Source organism: Aureobasidium subglaciale (assembly GCF_000721755.1).
Source record: "Aureobasidium subglaciale EXF-2481 unplaced genomic scaffold scaffold_1, whole genome shotgun sequence".
Taxonomy (NCBI): domain Eukaryota; kingdom Fungi; phylum Ascomycota; class Dothideomycetes; order Dothideales; family Saccotheciaceae; genus Aureobasidium; species Aureobasidium subglaciale.
This window is the reverse complement of record NW_013566994.1, coordinates 1343250-1359853: the sequence shown is the minus strand read 5'-3', so window position 1 is coordinate 1359853 and position 16604 is coordinate 1343250. Positions and strand designations below refer to the sequence as shown.

Sequence of the window (16604 nt, the reverse complement as noted above, 5' to 3'; positions counted from 1 at the left end):
GATTGATTGACAGACAATAAAGCTACGAAACACAGCCATCGGCAGGGGCAGCCAAAAATACGACCGTCATGGCCCACAACGCAGTGCTTGAAACACAGACTCTCCACACCACTGCCTCCAACAACGACCTCAAGCGCGATTCTGGCATAGCAAAAGCCACAAACAACATAGCGCCTGCTTCCCTGACTACCTCGCCAAGTGTGCCGTCCATCATCGTCCACGATGCCAACACCGCCCTGCCGGCCAGCAGAAACTCCAGACGAACCCCTCCCTTTCTACGTCGCAAGTCAAAGCCTCTCGACGAAGAAGACAGCGGCAGCGACACTGACCTCCCCGGCTTGCCTCGTTCCAATAGCGCCCACAACCGCATCCGTTCCTTCCACGGCATCGACATGGACCTCTCCAGTGGCACAGGCTTCGAGGACCTCACATCGCCCGACGCTCTCAAGTTTTCGACTCGCGGTAGCATCCTGTTGAATTCGAAGAAGTTGGCAAAGATGATGAGGGCTCACGACGACATGACGGACGGCGATGTTACCGACAACGACTTCCACACGGCTCCCAACTCGCCCACCTTCTCGCCCCCTATGCAAGCACCGCCATCTCCACCACTCTCGCCTACCCCATCCTCCCCGAAACCGAATCCGAAGCGTCTCACGACCGGGCCCCGCACACCGAGTGTACTCATGCTGAATGCAGTTCTCGACGGCCGTCGAGTGTTGTCTGCTGAAGAGAGGACCTTTTCACAAAAGGTGCGAACAATGTACAAATACGGCGACGAGAGAGCTGCCGACTGGACGACTCCCGTCGAGACGACGGAGCGTGAGGACACGCCTGAACCACAAGGCGTTTCGCGCGCCCTCACAAATCCTCGTCGAAGACCTGTCACAAGTCGCAGCTCGAGACCAATGGATTTTCACGATCGATTCAGCTTCATACAAAACGAGCACGAATGTGCCGGCGGTGTCGAGGACTGGGAAGATCTGTCCGGAAAAGATGTCGATCGTTATGGCTTTATCAACCCCGTCAAATTCATTCCTAGCGAAGGGACGCAGGCTGGTTCTGTGAAGCCTAGTCTTCAACGTGTTACCACATCGCTACAGCTTTTATCCAGCAGTCCGCGCCGGCGCAGAGGCTTGATTAGAGGTCCCTCGACTGCCAGATCCTCGCGCTCCCTGCCGCCGCCCACTCGCACAAACACCCGCACTACCGTCGCCTCGTCGCCTTCCGGCCACGCTGCTTCTGTGTACTCTTTCCAATCAAGTCACTCCCAACATCGATCCCACAACCCTTTCCGCTCGCGCGACCGCCGACTACTCGACGAAGCGAGCGACATGCTCACATTGCCCGCCTGCCTCGATAATCTCGCCGAAGAAGACGCACATGAAAGCTTTTTGAGACGCCGCGAAGTCCTCCGTGAAGAGAAGTGGCGTAGAATGGCCCGTCTTGTGCCCCAAGGCTTGAGAGGTGGCGGCATGAATTTCGAGTTCGATGTCTCAGATCCGAAACTTGTGGCGCGTACATGGAAGGGTGTACCTGACAAATGGCGTGCAACTGCATGGCATGCTTTCCTGTCTGCCTCGGCTAAGCGACGAGGTGGCTGTCAATCTGACGAGGAGCTGATTGAGACCTTTCACGAACTGCAAGAAGAGAGCTCTGCCGATGACGTCCAGATTGATGTCGATGTTCCAAGAACCATCAGCATGCATATCATGTTCCGTCGCAGATATCGCGGAGGTCAGCGTCTGCTGTTCCGCGTCCTTCACGCCATCTCGGTCCACTTCCCTTCCACGGGCTATGTGCAAGGAATGGCTTCTTTGGCCGCGACTCTGCTCTGCTACTATGACGAGGAACACACTTTCATCATGCTTGTCCGTATGTGGGAGCTGCGCGGTCTGAAAGTGCTGTACGAACACGGTTTCTCAGGCCTCATGACGACCCTGAAAGAGTTTGAGACCGACTGGCTGGGCACTGATCCTGACCTCAAAGCTAAACTCGACGACTTTGGCATTGATGCCATGACCTACGGTACCAAGTGGTATCTCACCCTCTTCAACCTCAGCATGCCTTTCCCGGCACAACTACGCGTCTGGGACGTGTTTATGCTTCTGGGCGACGCTGACTTCCCTGGCAACCCACCACCAACTCGCGACAGCAAATCTACCTTTGACGGAGCTGACCTGAGTGTGTTGCACGCGACTAGTGCCGCTTTGGTCGATGCGACCAAGTCCCTGATCGTCGACGGCGACTTCGAAAATGCGATGAAGGTACTTACTAGTTGGGTACCCGTCCGAGACGAGGATATGCTCATGCGTGTCGCAAAAGCCGAGTGGAAGATCCACATGAAGAACCGGAGACATGCTTCTGGCTGATTTCTAATCTTGCTTCCAATCATCGGAAAGAAGTCTCCTCTGTTTTGTTTTTTCCTGTTCCCATATACCCCATTTTGCTGACGCATAGAGAGCGTCGCCTTTTGTTTCTTTTTCTCCTTCTTCCCTCTCACACACCTACAGATACCTACTCACGCATCCTCGCATATCTCTTTTTATCGCTTTCTTATTATGGTCTTTGCATTCATCATCTCGTTTGTTAGGGTCTATTTTCTTCTGTCTAGCAAAATCAAAGCGACAGATTCAACGCAGCATTGCACCTTATAATTATCAGCACTAGGTGGATCTGAGCATTTTCGGCGAAAGAGATTTGGAGGTGCCGGGCTTCTTTGGAAAATATACCCTCGGTTCAATTTTACAGACATGTCTTTTTTGATCATTTGATATCATGTTTATCCTCACAGAATGTTATAAACATCTACCCCGATTTGGTTCTTGTGGTGTGATTACGCGGACGACATGCTCGTACTTGGGCTGGCTTGAGTGTGTGTCCCTGGACTTTTGCAAATTCGACAGGAGAGACAAAAGCTCCCCAACCCCCTCTCGCTCCCTCTCTCGATCAAGCTCAACTCAAGCTATATCATCGTTGTGACTTTCATGAAGAAATAAACATGCACGAGCTACATCTAGACACCCAGCGACTGACTGAGCGATGGAGTGTCGCAATCGTGCAGTTGACATGATTAACAATCAAGATGATGCGACAAGCCTTACGATTCACATCTTTTTGTTGTCCAGGATCATACCAACCACCCCAATTCTACAACCTGGTTTTTTTCTTGTTAGTTCCCAGTAAGTCGAAGTAGGTGTGCGATAATCTCAGTGTGCATGATAAAAACAAAGGTATTCCTGCGTCTTTTGTTTTCCTTTACTTCTTTTTCCACTTTACGGATTTATCACTTGATAAATCTATCGGGCATCACTAATTGAGCATACTCGGCAACTGGATGTTGACAAATCGGACTTCACCATCATCACAACGAACAGTGACGAACAAGTTCAAACGATCTGAACTGCACTGCAAAGGGAATCTGACTGGCCTTGACTGATGGCTTTTGCTTCTACATTTACTCTGTAAACACTGCTCAATAAACAACACCACATCAACACACCACAAACAAAATGGCTCGTCAAACACTCGCTCTCGCCTTCCTCCTCGCAACCTCTCTGGCGTCTTCAATCCCACAACATACCTCCCTCCCGAAACACAAGACCCTCCCCTCACCACAAAACCCCATCGACCGTTCTCTCAACCTCTCTCCCCGCTCATACGGCTGGTCCCCTCTAGTCTCCCTCCAAGACTCCTCCGGCATCTGCCCCCAATACGCACCAATAAATTGCCTCTCAATCTCTGGACCAAACTACTGCTGCGGCCTACATACCTACTGCGCCTACGGCGGCCCCATGAACCACATTGGCTGCTGCGCCGACAATGCCATTTGCACCGATGAACCCCCACAGCCATATACAACGGTGTGGGTACCCTCTGCTACTGCAACTACATATTGGACTGCTGCGGGAAGTACGGTGACGGGATTTATTGGTCCTGTGCAGACTGTTACGACGACGACTACGGCGACGGAGTGGAGGACTGGGCTGGGGCAGGGGCAGACGATTTGTAGTACTATGTTTGCCAAAGGGGATAATTTGCCGACGACGGCTGCCGCGCAGTGTGGGCTTGTTTTGGTGTTGAATGGGGCACCGGGGAGGGATGGGGGAGGGGTTGGGGTGGTTGCTGGAGTTGCTGTTGTCAATGGGTTGGCGGCTGTACTTGGATGGTTGGGGTTATTGTGATTGTTTCTTACTGGAAGTGCAAGGAGCGATAGGGGGGCAAGATTGGGCTCTAACTTGGATGCGGAAATTCTGGAAATAGAGACTCGATGCAATTCACAGGCGCCCATGGGAATGTACTTGCCCCATCACGTCTCGCAATACAAGGCAACACAAGCCGGAAACCGAAGATCACTCATACATGCATCTCTTGTTTAATGTCTGGTGTCGCCATCGATGAAATTTCGACTCATGATCACAAGATGTGCACGATAGAAAGGTGTAGTTTTTTTTTCATCACAATGGGGTAGACGGGCGAGTGTGTCTAAACCTCTGAATTTACTATCGCTCAGTTAGTCTTCTATCTTGCGCTTGTCGAACAAGGTGTCATTTGCGCGAGTATTTGGCCAAACAGCTGTATTGCTTAAGAAGTCATTGTATGTTCTCGGTATTATATCCTCGTACTGTCAACTCCGAGTTACGGAGGGAGCTGTTTGCAGTAACTTCATGTTCGAAGAAGTTAAGCCTCTGAGCTCGTGAGATGTGTGGTTTTTTCCAGATTTGTCTCTTGTTATAATCATCTCACGATGGTATCTCGGAGAGGATTGGCGGGATCGGGTCTTGGGTACGTGTACGCAGCCCATTCAGGGAACCCCTTCAGCTTCAACGCCCTTAGACCATGTGCTGGCACTGCATTCGACCATGTCTCTTTGGTAAACATGTCCTCGATCTGCCCTTGTGCTATCGGATATGTGATCTTCGGCACTGTCAAATCTGGTGGGCTCTCTGACAACGTTACGGAATTACTGTATCGGTGTCTTCAGAGTGGATGGCACAGTGAAAGATACGCCCATTCTTGGAAATCAGTCGAGGCTGCCGAATGCGGAGAACGATAACACAAAGAAGTCGATCGACTCCCTGGTTGCGGCTGCAATTATCAACAAAGAGTGGACGGTCGTTGTCACTTGCTCTCGTTGCAGAGATCCAAAGTACGCCAAGCGTTATCGCCGAGATTGATTAGGCAAATCCGGTGTACATTCCTGCATCTCACTCTCGACCGTTCGAGTTCAGATCTTGACAACTCTGTGTCGAGGAAACAATCTTCGTTATCGGTCCAGGATCAATGGTTTGATGTATACAAACTCTACTGCGATGCTGGTAGTTGATCCTTAAGCGAGGTTCGACGTAGGCAAGCAGCGTGCTTCACTGATGGGGTTTTATTGGTCTGTAGATTGTGCGGTAAAAAACAATGGGTGATTGAAATAAAATAGACAGGGTATTCTGAAGAGTCTGGGCAACGTTTTCTGCCAAACCTGGATATGTACAATTCGAGAAGTGAAGACGCTAAAACTCCGGTGATGCAAAATTTCATGGGTCGTCTTATAGCTGAGGGGTTGTTCAAGGAGAGAGTTCTTGTGACGCTCATGAGATGCTGAAAGATTCTCCGCAGCCACATTGCTCAGCTGGGATTGATGTTAGCATCCTGTTGTTATACTGCATGTTCCAGAAAGAGACTTACTGATGTTGGGGTTCTTGAAGATGAAACGCTCGTTCAACTTGTCCTCCAGCCAGTCCATCTCGGAGCCGATTATGCTGAACAGAGCCTTGGAGTCGATCAAAACTTTGACGCCATCCTGCTCGACAGTCTCATCGAAAGCTCCCGCCTTATCCACGTACTCCAGGTGATATGCCAGTCCCGAGCAGCCTCTGTTACGCACGCCGACACGGACCAGCTTCGCCTCTGGTTGCTCGAGCAGTTCGCGCAGATGCGATACAGCGGAAGATGACAGTGTGATGGCTGCCTTGCGCGGACGCAGCTTGCTCTTTCTCTGGGGCTTTGCAGTAGAGGATGTGTTCGCTGATGGTGTCGTGTTTGCGGCTGATGACTTCTGGGCCTCTTGTTCAGGGACACTGACGGGTTGATCGGCGGCAGGAGAAGGCTTTGAAGGGCGCGATGAGGTAGAGGGGAGCGGAGGCAGGCCAGCTATTGATGTCTCGGGAACGCCAGCGTTTCTTGGTGACGGCATAGGGTCCAGTGTGTAAGGACGGTAGGCAGTGGCTGTCTGCAGGTTTCTTCGCGAGGAGAAGCGAAGAGCAGGCTGTGATGAGCGGAAGGCGGGACGCAGACACTGTTGACATTGAGCACGAGGGGCACCGCCAGCGGCGAACCGGAACATGACTGATGATGCCGACGAGGTGGCGCGAGGAAGCGACATGACTATGGCGATGTGTTTGTGTGACAGCGAGGTGTCCAGAGATTCCGCAGATTAGAGAGGTGGTTGAAGAGGTCGTAGGTGAGAGTATTGAACTGTGTAAAGTCGAATGGCGATGATTGTGTCTTTGTCAGAACGGCAAGCACGGGCAAAGCGGGTGGCTCGAAAAGCTATGATCGCATCCATTTCCGTCGGCCAATCACACGGCTCCCTTTAGAAAGCAGAAGGGTCCGACCGCCAAGCCTTGCTGTCCTCCAGCATGTGCCGGCAACATGCTCTCGCAGTTGTTGTCATCAACATGAATCCCTACTATGTGATCCGCGAATGACGCGGCACTCGAGTTCGATGCTAAAGTGAATCACGCGCACTGGAATCGAAGCTCAACTTACCGTAACACGACCCAAGAAAGCTCATTTCGTTTGTGTTCACTTCGGCTTTTCGAGCAGATCACTCGATATCACCACATAACAATTGCCACGTGCTACGTGAATGCAACTTCGCTGACTCACGCTTCGATTATATGGGCTACAACAGGTAGGTGCTCTTGTTTCCGTTCTACTTGATTCATAAACACTTGACTGCATGCCCACTAGACCTGCCCCGAAGGCACTTGGTAAGGACCATAACCAGGTCGGGGGAACTTGGGCGAGCCATCAGCATTCCATGTAAACTGCTGAGCTCTGATGGTTCTTGCACTCCAGCCATTCGTAGGGTCTCTCATTCCATGGTAGATAATCCAGTCCTCGGTGCCATCAGGGCTCTTGGTGAAACTAGCGTGGCCAACTCCATATGCTTCTTGCTTGGGATTCTGGTAGAATACACAGCCTTGGTTGTTCTTGCGCCAATCAGAAGGGTTCATCGGGTCGTCGCCAACGAGTTCCAGTTGGCCCAGGCAGTAATTACGATTGTCTGAGCGAGCAGCACTGTAGATCACAAATTGCTGTCCAGTCGTGGGGTTGGTAAGTTGCTGCGGTCCTTCGTTGGACGATAGACGTTGATTGAAAGGACGACCATATGGTGTCTTTTCCCAAGGGTTGTCCGGGATACTGATAATCTGGCGCTCTGTAAAGTTACTTTCTACTGTCCAAGGATCTGACATCTTGGTGATGCAAAGGTTTGCTGGCCAAGCATCGTATTGACGGTACCAGCAGCTGTAGATGTGGTACAAGCCAGAATCATGTTGGAAATATGTACCGTCGATGGCAAATTGATCGTATGTGTTGAGCTGCGATTTGAGTGTATATGTCGAGTTCCATGGGTCCGAAGATGAGCCCTCGAGAACATACATGCGGTGATAGACAGCAGGACAGTTGTAGTCACACCACATATCAATCTCAGGCGAAGGTGTATCAAAGTTGGGATCGGCAGTAAAGATAATGTACCAAGTGTCATCGATCTGGTGCAACTCGGGAGCCCACAAATCAGTCGAGTAGTTCATACCCGGAGGAGGGTCGAAGGCCAGTTTGACGTCCGCATTGTCCCAGTCCGTCAGAACGGAGCTGCGAAGCATGGTGATGTTCGTGTTGGTAGTGTATGTCATGTAGTAGTAATCGCCATGACGAATGACCCACGGATCTGCGCCGACTTCATTGAGAATGGGGTTTGTGTATGTAGTTGCACCTGCACCAGAAGTACTGTTGGTTGCATCAGAGTATTGGGCTGATACAAGTGAGGTCAAGAGGCCCAGATGGGGAAGAGCATTGAAGAAGAACATGATGCTTCCTCAAGTTTGACGAGGGAAGTAATTGAAGCAGACATCACCAAAGTTTTATACGAACCTACCTTTGCAGATCGACCTGCTCAGCATCGAGGACGGAGCGATGATGGCAGACTTGCATGCATCTTGACCTCTCGTCCCCGCCTTTTCTTCACGACCCCGCAAATCAAAAGAGGCAGCCACGCGATCTCGGCTTGTTGTTCACCGAATTTAGCCGCCTACTTTTCACGATTGCGTCTTTACAGCTCTCACTACCACTTGCAAGATCGAAATGAACAACGACCAGTTCAGAAAACTCCTTAATACACCGGCGCGACAGGATGGCGCTAACGAAACCCCCCGGCCGAGTGCTGTGCCGTCATCACTCGGTTCGAAACGTTCATCTTTCATGCCCATGACGCCACGCTCAGTACGAGGAGGTGTTCCTGGAAACGACTTCGCCCGTCAGGTGGCTGAGCGCAATGCGTCAAATCGAACGGCAAAGGTGTTCAAAGGCTCCGCTGCACCAAAGGGATCGCGACTGGGCTCAGGCTTCACCGATCGCACACAGAATCGTTACGACGACGAGGCAGATGAAAAGGCTGCTCGCATCAACGCTCTAGAAGAACAAGTAAAGCTCGGTCAATTGGACAACGCAACCTTCGAAGCATTACGCGATCAGATTACTGGCGGTGATGTCGGTGCCACACATTTGGTCAAGGGCCTGGATCGCAAACTTCTCGAACGTGTCAGACGAGGTGAAGATGTGCTAGGAGGTGCCAAACCTGCAGCCGAAGAAGATCTGGAAGATGAATTTGAAAAGTTCGAAGAGAAGGAAGTGGCTCGTATTGAGCGGGAGAAGACTGTCAAGAAGGGAGAAATGGCTCCCCCACCACCAGTCGCCGGCACAAAGAGGTCTAGAGATCAGATCTTGGCTGAATTGAAAGCACAACGGAAAGCACAGGCTGATGCAAGGTTGGCTGCAAGACCAGAGCTAGGCGACAAGTTTCGTGATGTGAGTTCTTCTTCGCGTGCAGGTTCACGTGTTGAGGTTGATTCGAAGGGGCGTGAAGTCCTCATCACGACCGATGCGCACGGCAATGTGAAGAAAAAGGTCAGAAAGATGCAGGCACCATCTCAAGAGCCGGTCCAGCCAGTTCAACCACACAAGTTCCTCGATGAGGGTGTCACAGTACCTGCTCCCAAGCCTGTCGAGAAGCCCGCACAAGCACTCAATGACGATTCGGATGACGATATCTTCGACGGTGTGGGCGATGCATATGACCCTCTAGGTGGCATGGATGATGACGATGACTCTTCTGACGACGAAGACGGCGAGGTGCCTGAAAGAGCACCAAAGCCGGCTACTGTCCCAGTACCGCAAGACACAAAATCACCGTCCTCCGGATCGGAAGCACCTTCAGTGACAAAAGAACCCCTGGAAACATCAATGCCACCACCTCCGCTACCAGCACAACCCTCAGCACCCCGCAACTACTTCAAGTCTACCACTACCACAATCGACGACACAGCAGAACCGCAAACGCCACAAAATCCATTCAACGATGCCGCTTTCCTTGCCGCCATCAAAAAAGCTGGCGCACTATCAAACATCTCCCTATCTCTCAACTCTTCTTCCGATGACCCATCAGCGCCCGAGTCTGCTGAAGCCAAAGAAGCGCGCCTACAGAAACGAGCTCAAATGCTTGCGGCCAGCGATCGCGATATGGACGATATGGATCTTGGCTTTGGCTCCTCACGATTCGGTGACGAGGAAGAGGCAGAGGATGGAAAGAGGATCAAATTGTCTACTTGGAAGGGTACTGGAGACGATGACGACGATGACGGTGAGGAGGGAGGTAGCAAAGAAAAGAAGAAGAGGGGAAGAAGAAGAAAGGGCGATAAAAATAATGCTCAAGATGTGCTGGGTGTTATGGAGAGAAGGAAGGAAGCAAACAAATAGAGCCGCATAGCGACTATCGATAGAGTCTCCGGAAGCCTTGGTTTTTCTCGGCTTCTGTGCCTGCCATCCTCTCACCTGTGCCTTGTCTTCCACCATGTGACTCTCGCGCCTGCCCTGCCCGCAGTCCTGACCACATGTACTTAGATTATCCCGGTACAGCCATTTCTCTTTCAACAAAAGCGGCGATGGTCTAGTGGTCAAGACGCTGCATCAATAAGTCTTGCAAACACAAGCTCGAACTGTCGACCACTATCGGGTACTCCGGTAGAAGTAAGGTAACATGAAGATGCAGAGATCGCGAGTCCGGATCTTATCCGCCGCGTTCATCTCTTTGTCCTTCTCGTCAATTCTGGCGATGCAATTGGCCTTCCTGAAACCAAGGTTAGATTATGATCACGAGCCGTTGAGGTGTCCCATTCTTGAAATGAAAGTCTTGATGGTTTGTTTATGCATTTCTATCTCATGCTCCCAAATTCTACCTCAGGTAATCCTCTCGCAACAATAGCATCTTGAACACCTCTCCTCACATCTGCACATGCCTCACCCCAACCCTCTTTGACTTCATCCGCCAGATCTTTGCCTAACACTTCTTGATCCACGACCAAGCCCAGCCATTTCACAATCTTGACAGCTTTATCAACATCCCTCTCCTGCTTCACCACGGTAACGAGATACGTCACCAAAGATCCAGTATCCTCTGCATAGGGTGCTTCGTCCCAAAACTCCTTGACCCATTCCCTGACTGCTTTTCTCAGGTCTGGAAGTTCTGTGAGTTTGTTAGACGTAAAACTTGGCTTCTCCAGTCTTGGTGGTAATTGGAAGAATCGTTCGATGGTGTTTGCTGGTGTTTCTTGTCTTTTGCCTCCTGAGCGTGATTTGTTGGCTTCGATACCACCTGATCGTCTGAGTTGTGCTGATCTTCTTTCGTCTAGTACTTCTTTTCTTATCTCTGGCGGTAAAGCGGCGAGAAACTCTTCGTCAATCTCTTCTGCTGCACTGACATCTTCAGTGTCGGTCTCTCGGTTGACGAAGTTCGCCTGTGTGAGTGTCGAATTGCCATTGGTAGCTCGCGCCCTGGCAAACAAGCCACCGCCACGGGGTTTTCTGCCGCCGAGTTTCTTGACTGGGGGTATGATGCGGTTCTTTCGTGGAGACTGCGGAAGAATGGTCTGATCTTGTCCTTTACGTGGAGATGTTGTGGTTTGGTACATTGCCATGACATCTCGACGAACGTCTTCCGGAAGAGATTTGAGGATTTCGGGGTCGAGTTGAGATTGGTTGGGCAAGCCTAAAGCTGCTGGTATTGTTCGAGACGCCTTTTTTGCTGGAGTGGGACTTTTGCGGCCCTCGGCAGCTGCGATGGCTTGGTTAGGACGTGACTGTCTGATCAATCTTGCTCTGATCTCTTCAGGGAGTTCAGCAAGCACTCGAGGATCGACCTGAGTTGGAAGAGCAAATTGAGTGCCCAAGATGTTCAACGGTCGTTTGCTAGGCGAGGGGTTGTTGACTATGTTGTCCAGGAAGCTTGTACCGCCAGTGTCGCGCACACGATTTTTCTTCGGCGTCTTGATGTCATCAGTGATCGGATCCTCGCTCGGCTCTGCTTCAGGAGCTGGCTTCATTTTCACAGACTGGGCTAATCTGAACTGCAGTCGTGGTTGGCTGCTATCGGCTCGGCCATCTGTACCAGTCTTAAGCGGTTCCAACTTAGTCATCTGGATTCCTATTCCGCGAAGTTCACCTGGCCTGAAACCGAAACTACGCATGACGGTCAAGACTTCCTTCGTCATTAGGACACTGTCGTTGGTCGCGACTCCCAATTGAATGCTTTTGTTGTAAGTGTCACATTTGCCGTGTCCGAGATGCTTTGGTGGATCTAGAGGTGCGTCAGGTGAACGTCGCATGACCTTGACAGTCAATTGTCTACCTTTGACGCCCTCCTTGTTCAGTCGCTTCTCAAGCTCTCCGCACAAGCTCGTCATAAACTCATCAACCTGCTCTTGATTCTCGAAGCGGACGCCCCAATTGACATCAGCAGATACCGACTTGCGAACAACTTGATCACCAACTTCGGCTCGGTCGATTCCACGGCTGTACTCCCACAGCTTTTCGCCCGTCTTTGGACCAAGTGTGTTGACAAGCTTCTCTTTTGTGAGCTCACGGATGTCTTTGACGTACTTGACGCCAATCTCTTCCAGCTTGCCGCCAATACTATAAGCGACGCCTGGTAAGCTCTGTACTTCCAGCGCGCCAATGAAGTCAAGAACTTCTTCCGGTTTGAGCTGAAATTGTCCGGCAGGCTTTGCCTTGCGTAATGCAATCTTGGCGAGTAGTATGTTGGCTCCGATGCCAACGGAGACATTACAGCCAGTGCGCTTTAGTACTTCGTTCCGCAGTTCCCGACCGATACGATCAGCCTCGGACTGCTCACGATAGTTGCTTCCTTCATAACGTCGGACACCATCGGTGCCGCCAACGGAGATACATTGCGTACTAATATCGATGAGCGCTTCATCGACACTGACACTCTGTACCAAGCCTCCCGTTTCCAATATAGCAGAGTAAAATTGTCTGCTCGACTCTTCGTATGCTGGAAAGTCATAGGGAAGTACTTTCAAATCAGGGCATAACTCTTGGGCTCTTTTCATCCACCTGGAACTTTGTCAGCTTAGATACATGTGTTGAGCCGCGAAGTATTTACATTCCGTTCTTAACGCCAAACTCTCTCGCCGGATAGTTGCAGGAGGCAATTTCTGAGCCATTACCACCAGCTGAGCCAGTACCATGAGCAACAACACAAGGCTTATCTTTAAATTGAGGATACTTTTTCACAGAGACTGCAGCAAAGAAACTGTCAAAGTCGACGTGCATAATGTAGCGACGAGCGCCAGAAGGACGCTTCTGGCGGGTCTTCTGGGAAGCAGACTTCTCTGCCGTAAGTGCCTGGAGCTGCGATTTGAGATCTGCCTTCCAAGTCGACAGATGATGTAACCGAGATTCTCGATAGTATTGTTCGAGGAACTCTGGATTGACTACCGTCGACTTGCGAAGTCGTGGATCGGCCAGAAGCATGGCATTGTGCTCTTCCGCAGTCATCTCGATAGTTTTCGGCGGAGACACTCTGCCTGGAGTATCTGATTGTTTGGCACTACGTGGATCGGAAGCTGTTTGGCCATATGGTGATGTAGAGTAAGGCACCGAATCTGGCTCGGCATTCTGCTCTGCAGAGCTGGTACGCAGAGGAGTTTGTGGTACATCGTCGAGAGGATCCTGCGTTTCCACGCTATAGTCCAACGGGTCCCTAGCAAGCCCTTCTTCGTTGTCGAGTGCTTCAAATTCTGAATCGTTGATATCGTCATACTCAGGCGTCAAGGTTGGGGGCTTGGAAGAGACTGGGGGCCCTCGAAGATATGATGGCTTGGGCGGGTCGACTCGACTAGGGCCATCGAGTTGAACATTTTTGAGCTGGCTGTTGTACCAGCTGTTGTCACTCTGATCTTTGTAGCCTCTGGTGTGTCTGTTAATCTGACTGGAAATCTGACCATTGTTAAAGGCCAGCACTTTTTGACCGACACCCTCATCTACAACGCGGTAATTGTCCCATGGCAAGCATTTAGATGCTGCGATACTATCAACAATCCATGCGGGTTTGACGATCCTGTAGCGTTTGAACTCGACGGCTTTCTTCGGAGTAAGGCTACTTGCAACAATATGTGTCACAAAGGTTTTGCCATCCAAATACTGCGCAAAGCCGCCACCATACGCCACGATCATGGTGTGGAGGTCATTTAGTGATGGCTGGGTATAGCCATTCACATAGACCACGATGCCTTTGAAGATGGGAGGATTGTCAGATCTGGCGCGTATCTCGGAGTCCAGATTTTGCAATTTGATCCTCTTCCGGCGCATGTACTCTCTGTGACCACCGAACTTTGAGCTTTCATACTCGTCCCCGGCTTCATCTTCGAAGGTATGGTTTTCGATGCGCTTGCGCGTCTGCGCGGATCTCGTCTCGAGGCGAGAATTCATGCCTCATTTCACTAAGGTCATAATCGCATTGTATGCTGGATATCAGATGCCGTTAGAATGCGATAGCTTCATCCTGAATCACATTGTCGGGTGTTGTTCCTGAAGACAAAGAATAAAGTGGAACACGAATGAGACGCGCCGAGGAAAGCGCCACCCGTACCTGGAGAATTGACGTCGAACGTATGCCAAGCGTTCCGAGAGTACAGCTACGGAGGTATCTACCTTGAGCTTGCAATGTGCAGAGAAGCGATGATTAACTTACAGTTTCTAAATCGCAGCAGTTGTTCGACAGAGCGAGAAAGATTCTTAAAGTCTCATAGCTGTATCGATAGTTCGTGTTGTGGCAAAGAATGATACAGGTCTTGACCCCAGGATTCTTGCTGGTTCCATCTCCGACGCCTGACGGCGGTTGCCAGGGCAAAACTTTCTTGTCCATCTCTAAGACTCCAAATTTTTTTCAGCTACTTTATTTCATTCTCTCACCACACTTTCCTTCCCCAAATCAATTCATATCAAATCTATCACAATGGGTGTTCTTCCTATGGCTGTTTTCGGACTCGAGGTCCCCGCCGGCGGTATGCCCGTCGCTGCCAGCGGCGATATCCCTGCTGCCGTAAGTCTTTTCAGCAATGCGACGATCTTGCTAGGAAGCAATGCTAATGCGCATCTCAGTTCCGCCTGACCATGGCCGCCATCGATCCCAGCGCTGAGCCCGAGTTCGACGAGGACACCAAGGGCAAGAAGCCCCGTGCCACTCTCAAGATCATCCGCGCTCCTCTTCAGATGGAGGATGACGAGGACGACTCCGACTTCGACCCCGAGGAGATGGACATGATGCTCGCTTCCGACGAGGAGGAGTCCGAGGAGGAGGCCGGTCCCAGCGACCCCGCCAAGTCAAAGAAGGCACGTAAAGCCGCCGCCGCTAAGCAGCTCAGAGAGGAGCTTGAGAGCATGGATGTTGACTCTCCCAAGGTTAAGGGCAAGGGCAAGATCCAAGCCGACGACGAGGAGGAGTCCGACGAGGACGATGAGGACGAGGATGATGAGGAGTTCGAGCCCGAGGAGTTCGTTCTCTGCACCCTCGACCCCGAGAACGTAAGTCTTCACTTCGATATTTTGACTTGATCGCGAGCATGTCTGACCCTCCAACAGCACTACCAGCAGACTCTTGACATCACTGTCGGTGATGACGAGCGCGTCTGGTTCATGGTCACCGGTACCCACGATGTCTACCTTACCGGCAACTACGTCGAGCCCGACCACACCCACGGCCCCGAGGGCGAGTACGACTCCGAGGATGAGGACGAGGACGAGTACGACCTCTCTCCCGACGAGGATGAGCTTTACGGTGACGAGTCCGAGGACGAGCTCGACGACCTGGAGAACCCCCGCGTCATGGAGATCGACGAGGAGGAGGCTCCCGCTCTCGTTCCCGCCAAGGCCGACAAGAAGGCCGACAAGAAGGGCAAGAACAAGCGCGCCGCCGAGGAGGAGGCCGAGACCCTTGACGACCTGATCTCCAAGGCCAAGCCTGCCGCCGAGAAGAAGAACGCAAAGAAGGTCAAGACCAACGAGGGTAAGGCCGTTCCCGCCGACGAGGCCGCCAAGAAGCTCGAAACCCCTGCTGCTGCAGCAAAGTCAGACAAGAAGGTACAGTTCGCAAAGAACCTCGAGCTGGGTCCCACCGGCTCGAGCTCCCCCGCTGCCGCAAAGCCTGCTGAGAAGTCCAAGGCTGCCCCCACTGTCAAGACCGTCAACGGCGTTACCATCGACGACAAGAAGATCGGCTCCGGCCCCGCCGCAAAGAAGGGTGACCGCATCGGTATGCGTTACATCGGCAAGCTCCAGAACGGAAAGGTCTTTGACTCCAACAAGAAGGGCAAGCCTTTCAGCTTCAAGCTTGGTACCGGTGAGGTCATCAAGGGTTGGGACATCGGTATCGCCGGTATGCAGGTTGGTGGTGAGAGACGCGTTACCGTCCCCGCCCAGCACGCCTACGGCTCGCAGTCCCTTCCCGGCATTCCCAAGAACTCCACTCTGATCTTCGACGTCAAGTGCGTCGAGATCAAGTAAGCTCGAAACACCCCCACAACGAACATGAAAGAGAATACCCGGGACCGAATTGGATCCAACTTTTAGACGATACCCAACTTGCGGCTTCTTAGCATTAGAAGAAGCAATCGACGACGAAAAAGCACCATAGGGGCGATAACCGCGCGAATGAACATGTACAGCGTGTGGCAGGAATGAAGGGTCATCTCGACTAGAAGCAGCATCTCTATCCTCGTATGAACAGAGGAAAGGAAGAGAGCTGCTTGGCACAAAAAAGTTTTCTTATGTCATTTTTAGCGAGAGCGTGTCCATTACCACCCACATCTTACTATTGAACAAAAATGAATTGTCATGAACCAAACTGTTCTTGTTTATACATCAATTTGAAGATGTTCACCAGGATCCAGCTTGAAGAAAATACACAAACAAGAATCATGATCGAAGTCACGTGGAGGACAGTCCGGCCACTCACACCGGATTTTAAATGCAGG

At 51.4% G+C, this 16604-nt stretch overlaps 7 protein-coding genes across 7 annotated transcripts; 4 read left to right on the top strand and 3 right to left on the bottom strand.

The window, feature by feature from the left end:
- Positions 1-68: 68 nt before the first annotated feature.
- On the top strand, positions 69-2372 carry AUEXF2481DRAFT_25731 (uncharacterized protein; the record flags this gene model as incomplete). Its single annotated transcript, XM_013492600.1, has 1 exon — positions 69-2372. One exon carries the CDS (start codon positions 69-71, stop codon positions 2370-2372), a length of 2304 nt encoding a protein of 767 aa, XP_013348054.1.
- A 788-nt stretch (positions 2373-3160) lies between these two features.
- AUEXF2481DRAFT_35777 (uncharacterized protein) lies at positions 3161-4380 on the top strand. The gene has a single exon (XM_013492748.1). It carries the CDS (start codon positions 3513-3515, stop codon positions 4182-4184), a length of 672 nt encoding a protein of 223 aa, XP_013348202.1. The 5' UTR covers positions 3161-3512; the 3' UTR covers positions 4185-4380.
- Positions 4381-5582: 1202 nt separating this feature from the next.
- Positions 5583-6376, bottom strand: AUEXF2481DRAFT_1330 (uncharacterized protein; the record flags this gene model as incomplete). Its single annotated transcript, XM_013492483.1, has 2 exons — positions 5583-5623; positions 5680-6376. 2 exons carry the CDS (start codon positions 6374-6376, stop codon positions 5583-5585), a joined length of 738 nt encoding a protein of 245 aa, XP_013347937.1.
- Positions 6377-6866: 490 nt separating this feature from the next.
- Positions 6867-8195, bottom strand: AUEXF2481DRAFT_35775 (glycoside hydrolase family 43 protein). The gene has a single exon (XM_013492747.1). The coding sequence runs from the start codon at positions 8085-8087 to the stop codon at positions 6963-6965; it is 1125 nt and encodes a 374-aa protein (XP_013348201.1). The 5' UTR covers positions 8088-8195; the 3' UTR covers positions 6867-6962.
- Positions 8196-8311: 116 nt separating this feature from the next.
- AUEXF2481DRAFT_35774 (uncharacterized protein) lies at positions 8312-10098 on the top strand. Its single transcript, XM_013492746.1, has one exon. The coding sequence runs from the start codon at positions 8362-8364 to the stop codon at positions 10030-10032; it is 1671 nt and encodes a 556-aa protein (XP_013348200.1). The 5' UTR covers positions 8312-8361; the 3' UTR covers positions 10033-10098.
- Positions 10099-10375: 277 nt separating this feature from the next.
- AUEXF2481DRAFT_76422 (uncharacterized protein) lies at positions 10376-14404 on the bottom strand (the record flags this gene model as incomplete). Its single annotated transcript, XM_013492854.1, has 4 exons — positions 14222-14404; positions 12734-14096; positions 10512-12684; positions 10376-10402 (listed from the first exon to the last, which is right to left on the bottom strand). The coding sequence occupies exons 2-4, from the start codon at positions 14059-14061 to the stop codon at positions 10376-10378; spliced, it is 3528 nt and encodes a 1175-aa protein (XP_013348308.1). The 5' UTR covers positions 14062-14096; positions 14222-14404.
- On the top strand, positions 14371-16453 carry AUEXF2481DRAFT_199779 (uncharacterized protein). The gene is made up of 5 exons (XM_013493022.1): positions 14371-14674; positions 14734-15156; positions 15214-15477; positions 15556-15711; positions 15793-16453. Exons 1-5 carry the CDS (start codon positions 14588-14590, stop codon positions 16132-16134), a joined length of 1272 nt encoding a protein of 423 aa, XP_013348476.1. The 5' UTR covers positions 14371-14587; the 3' UTR covers positions 16135-16453.
- Positions 16454-16604: the final 151 nt, after the last annotated feature.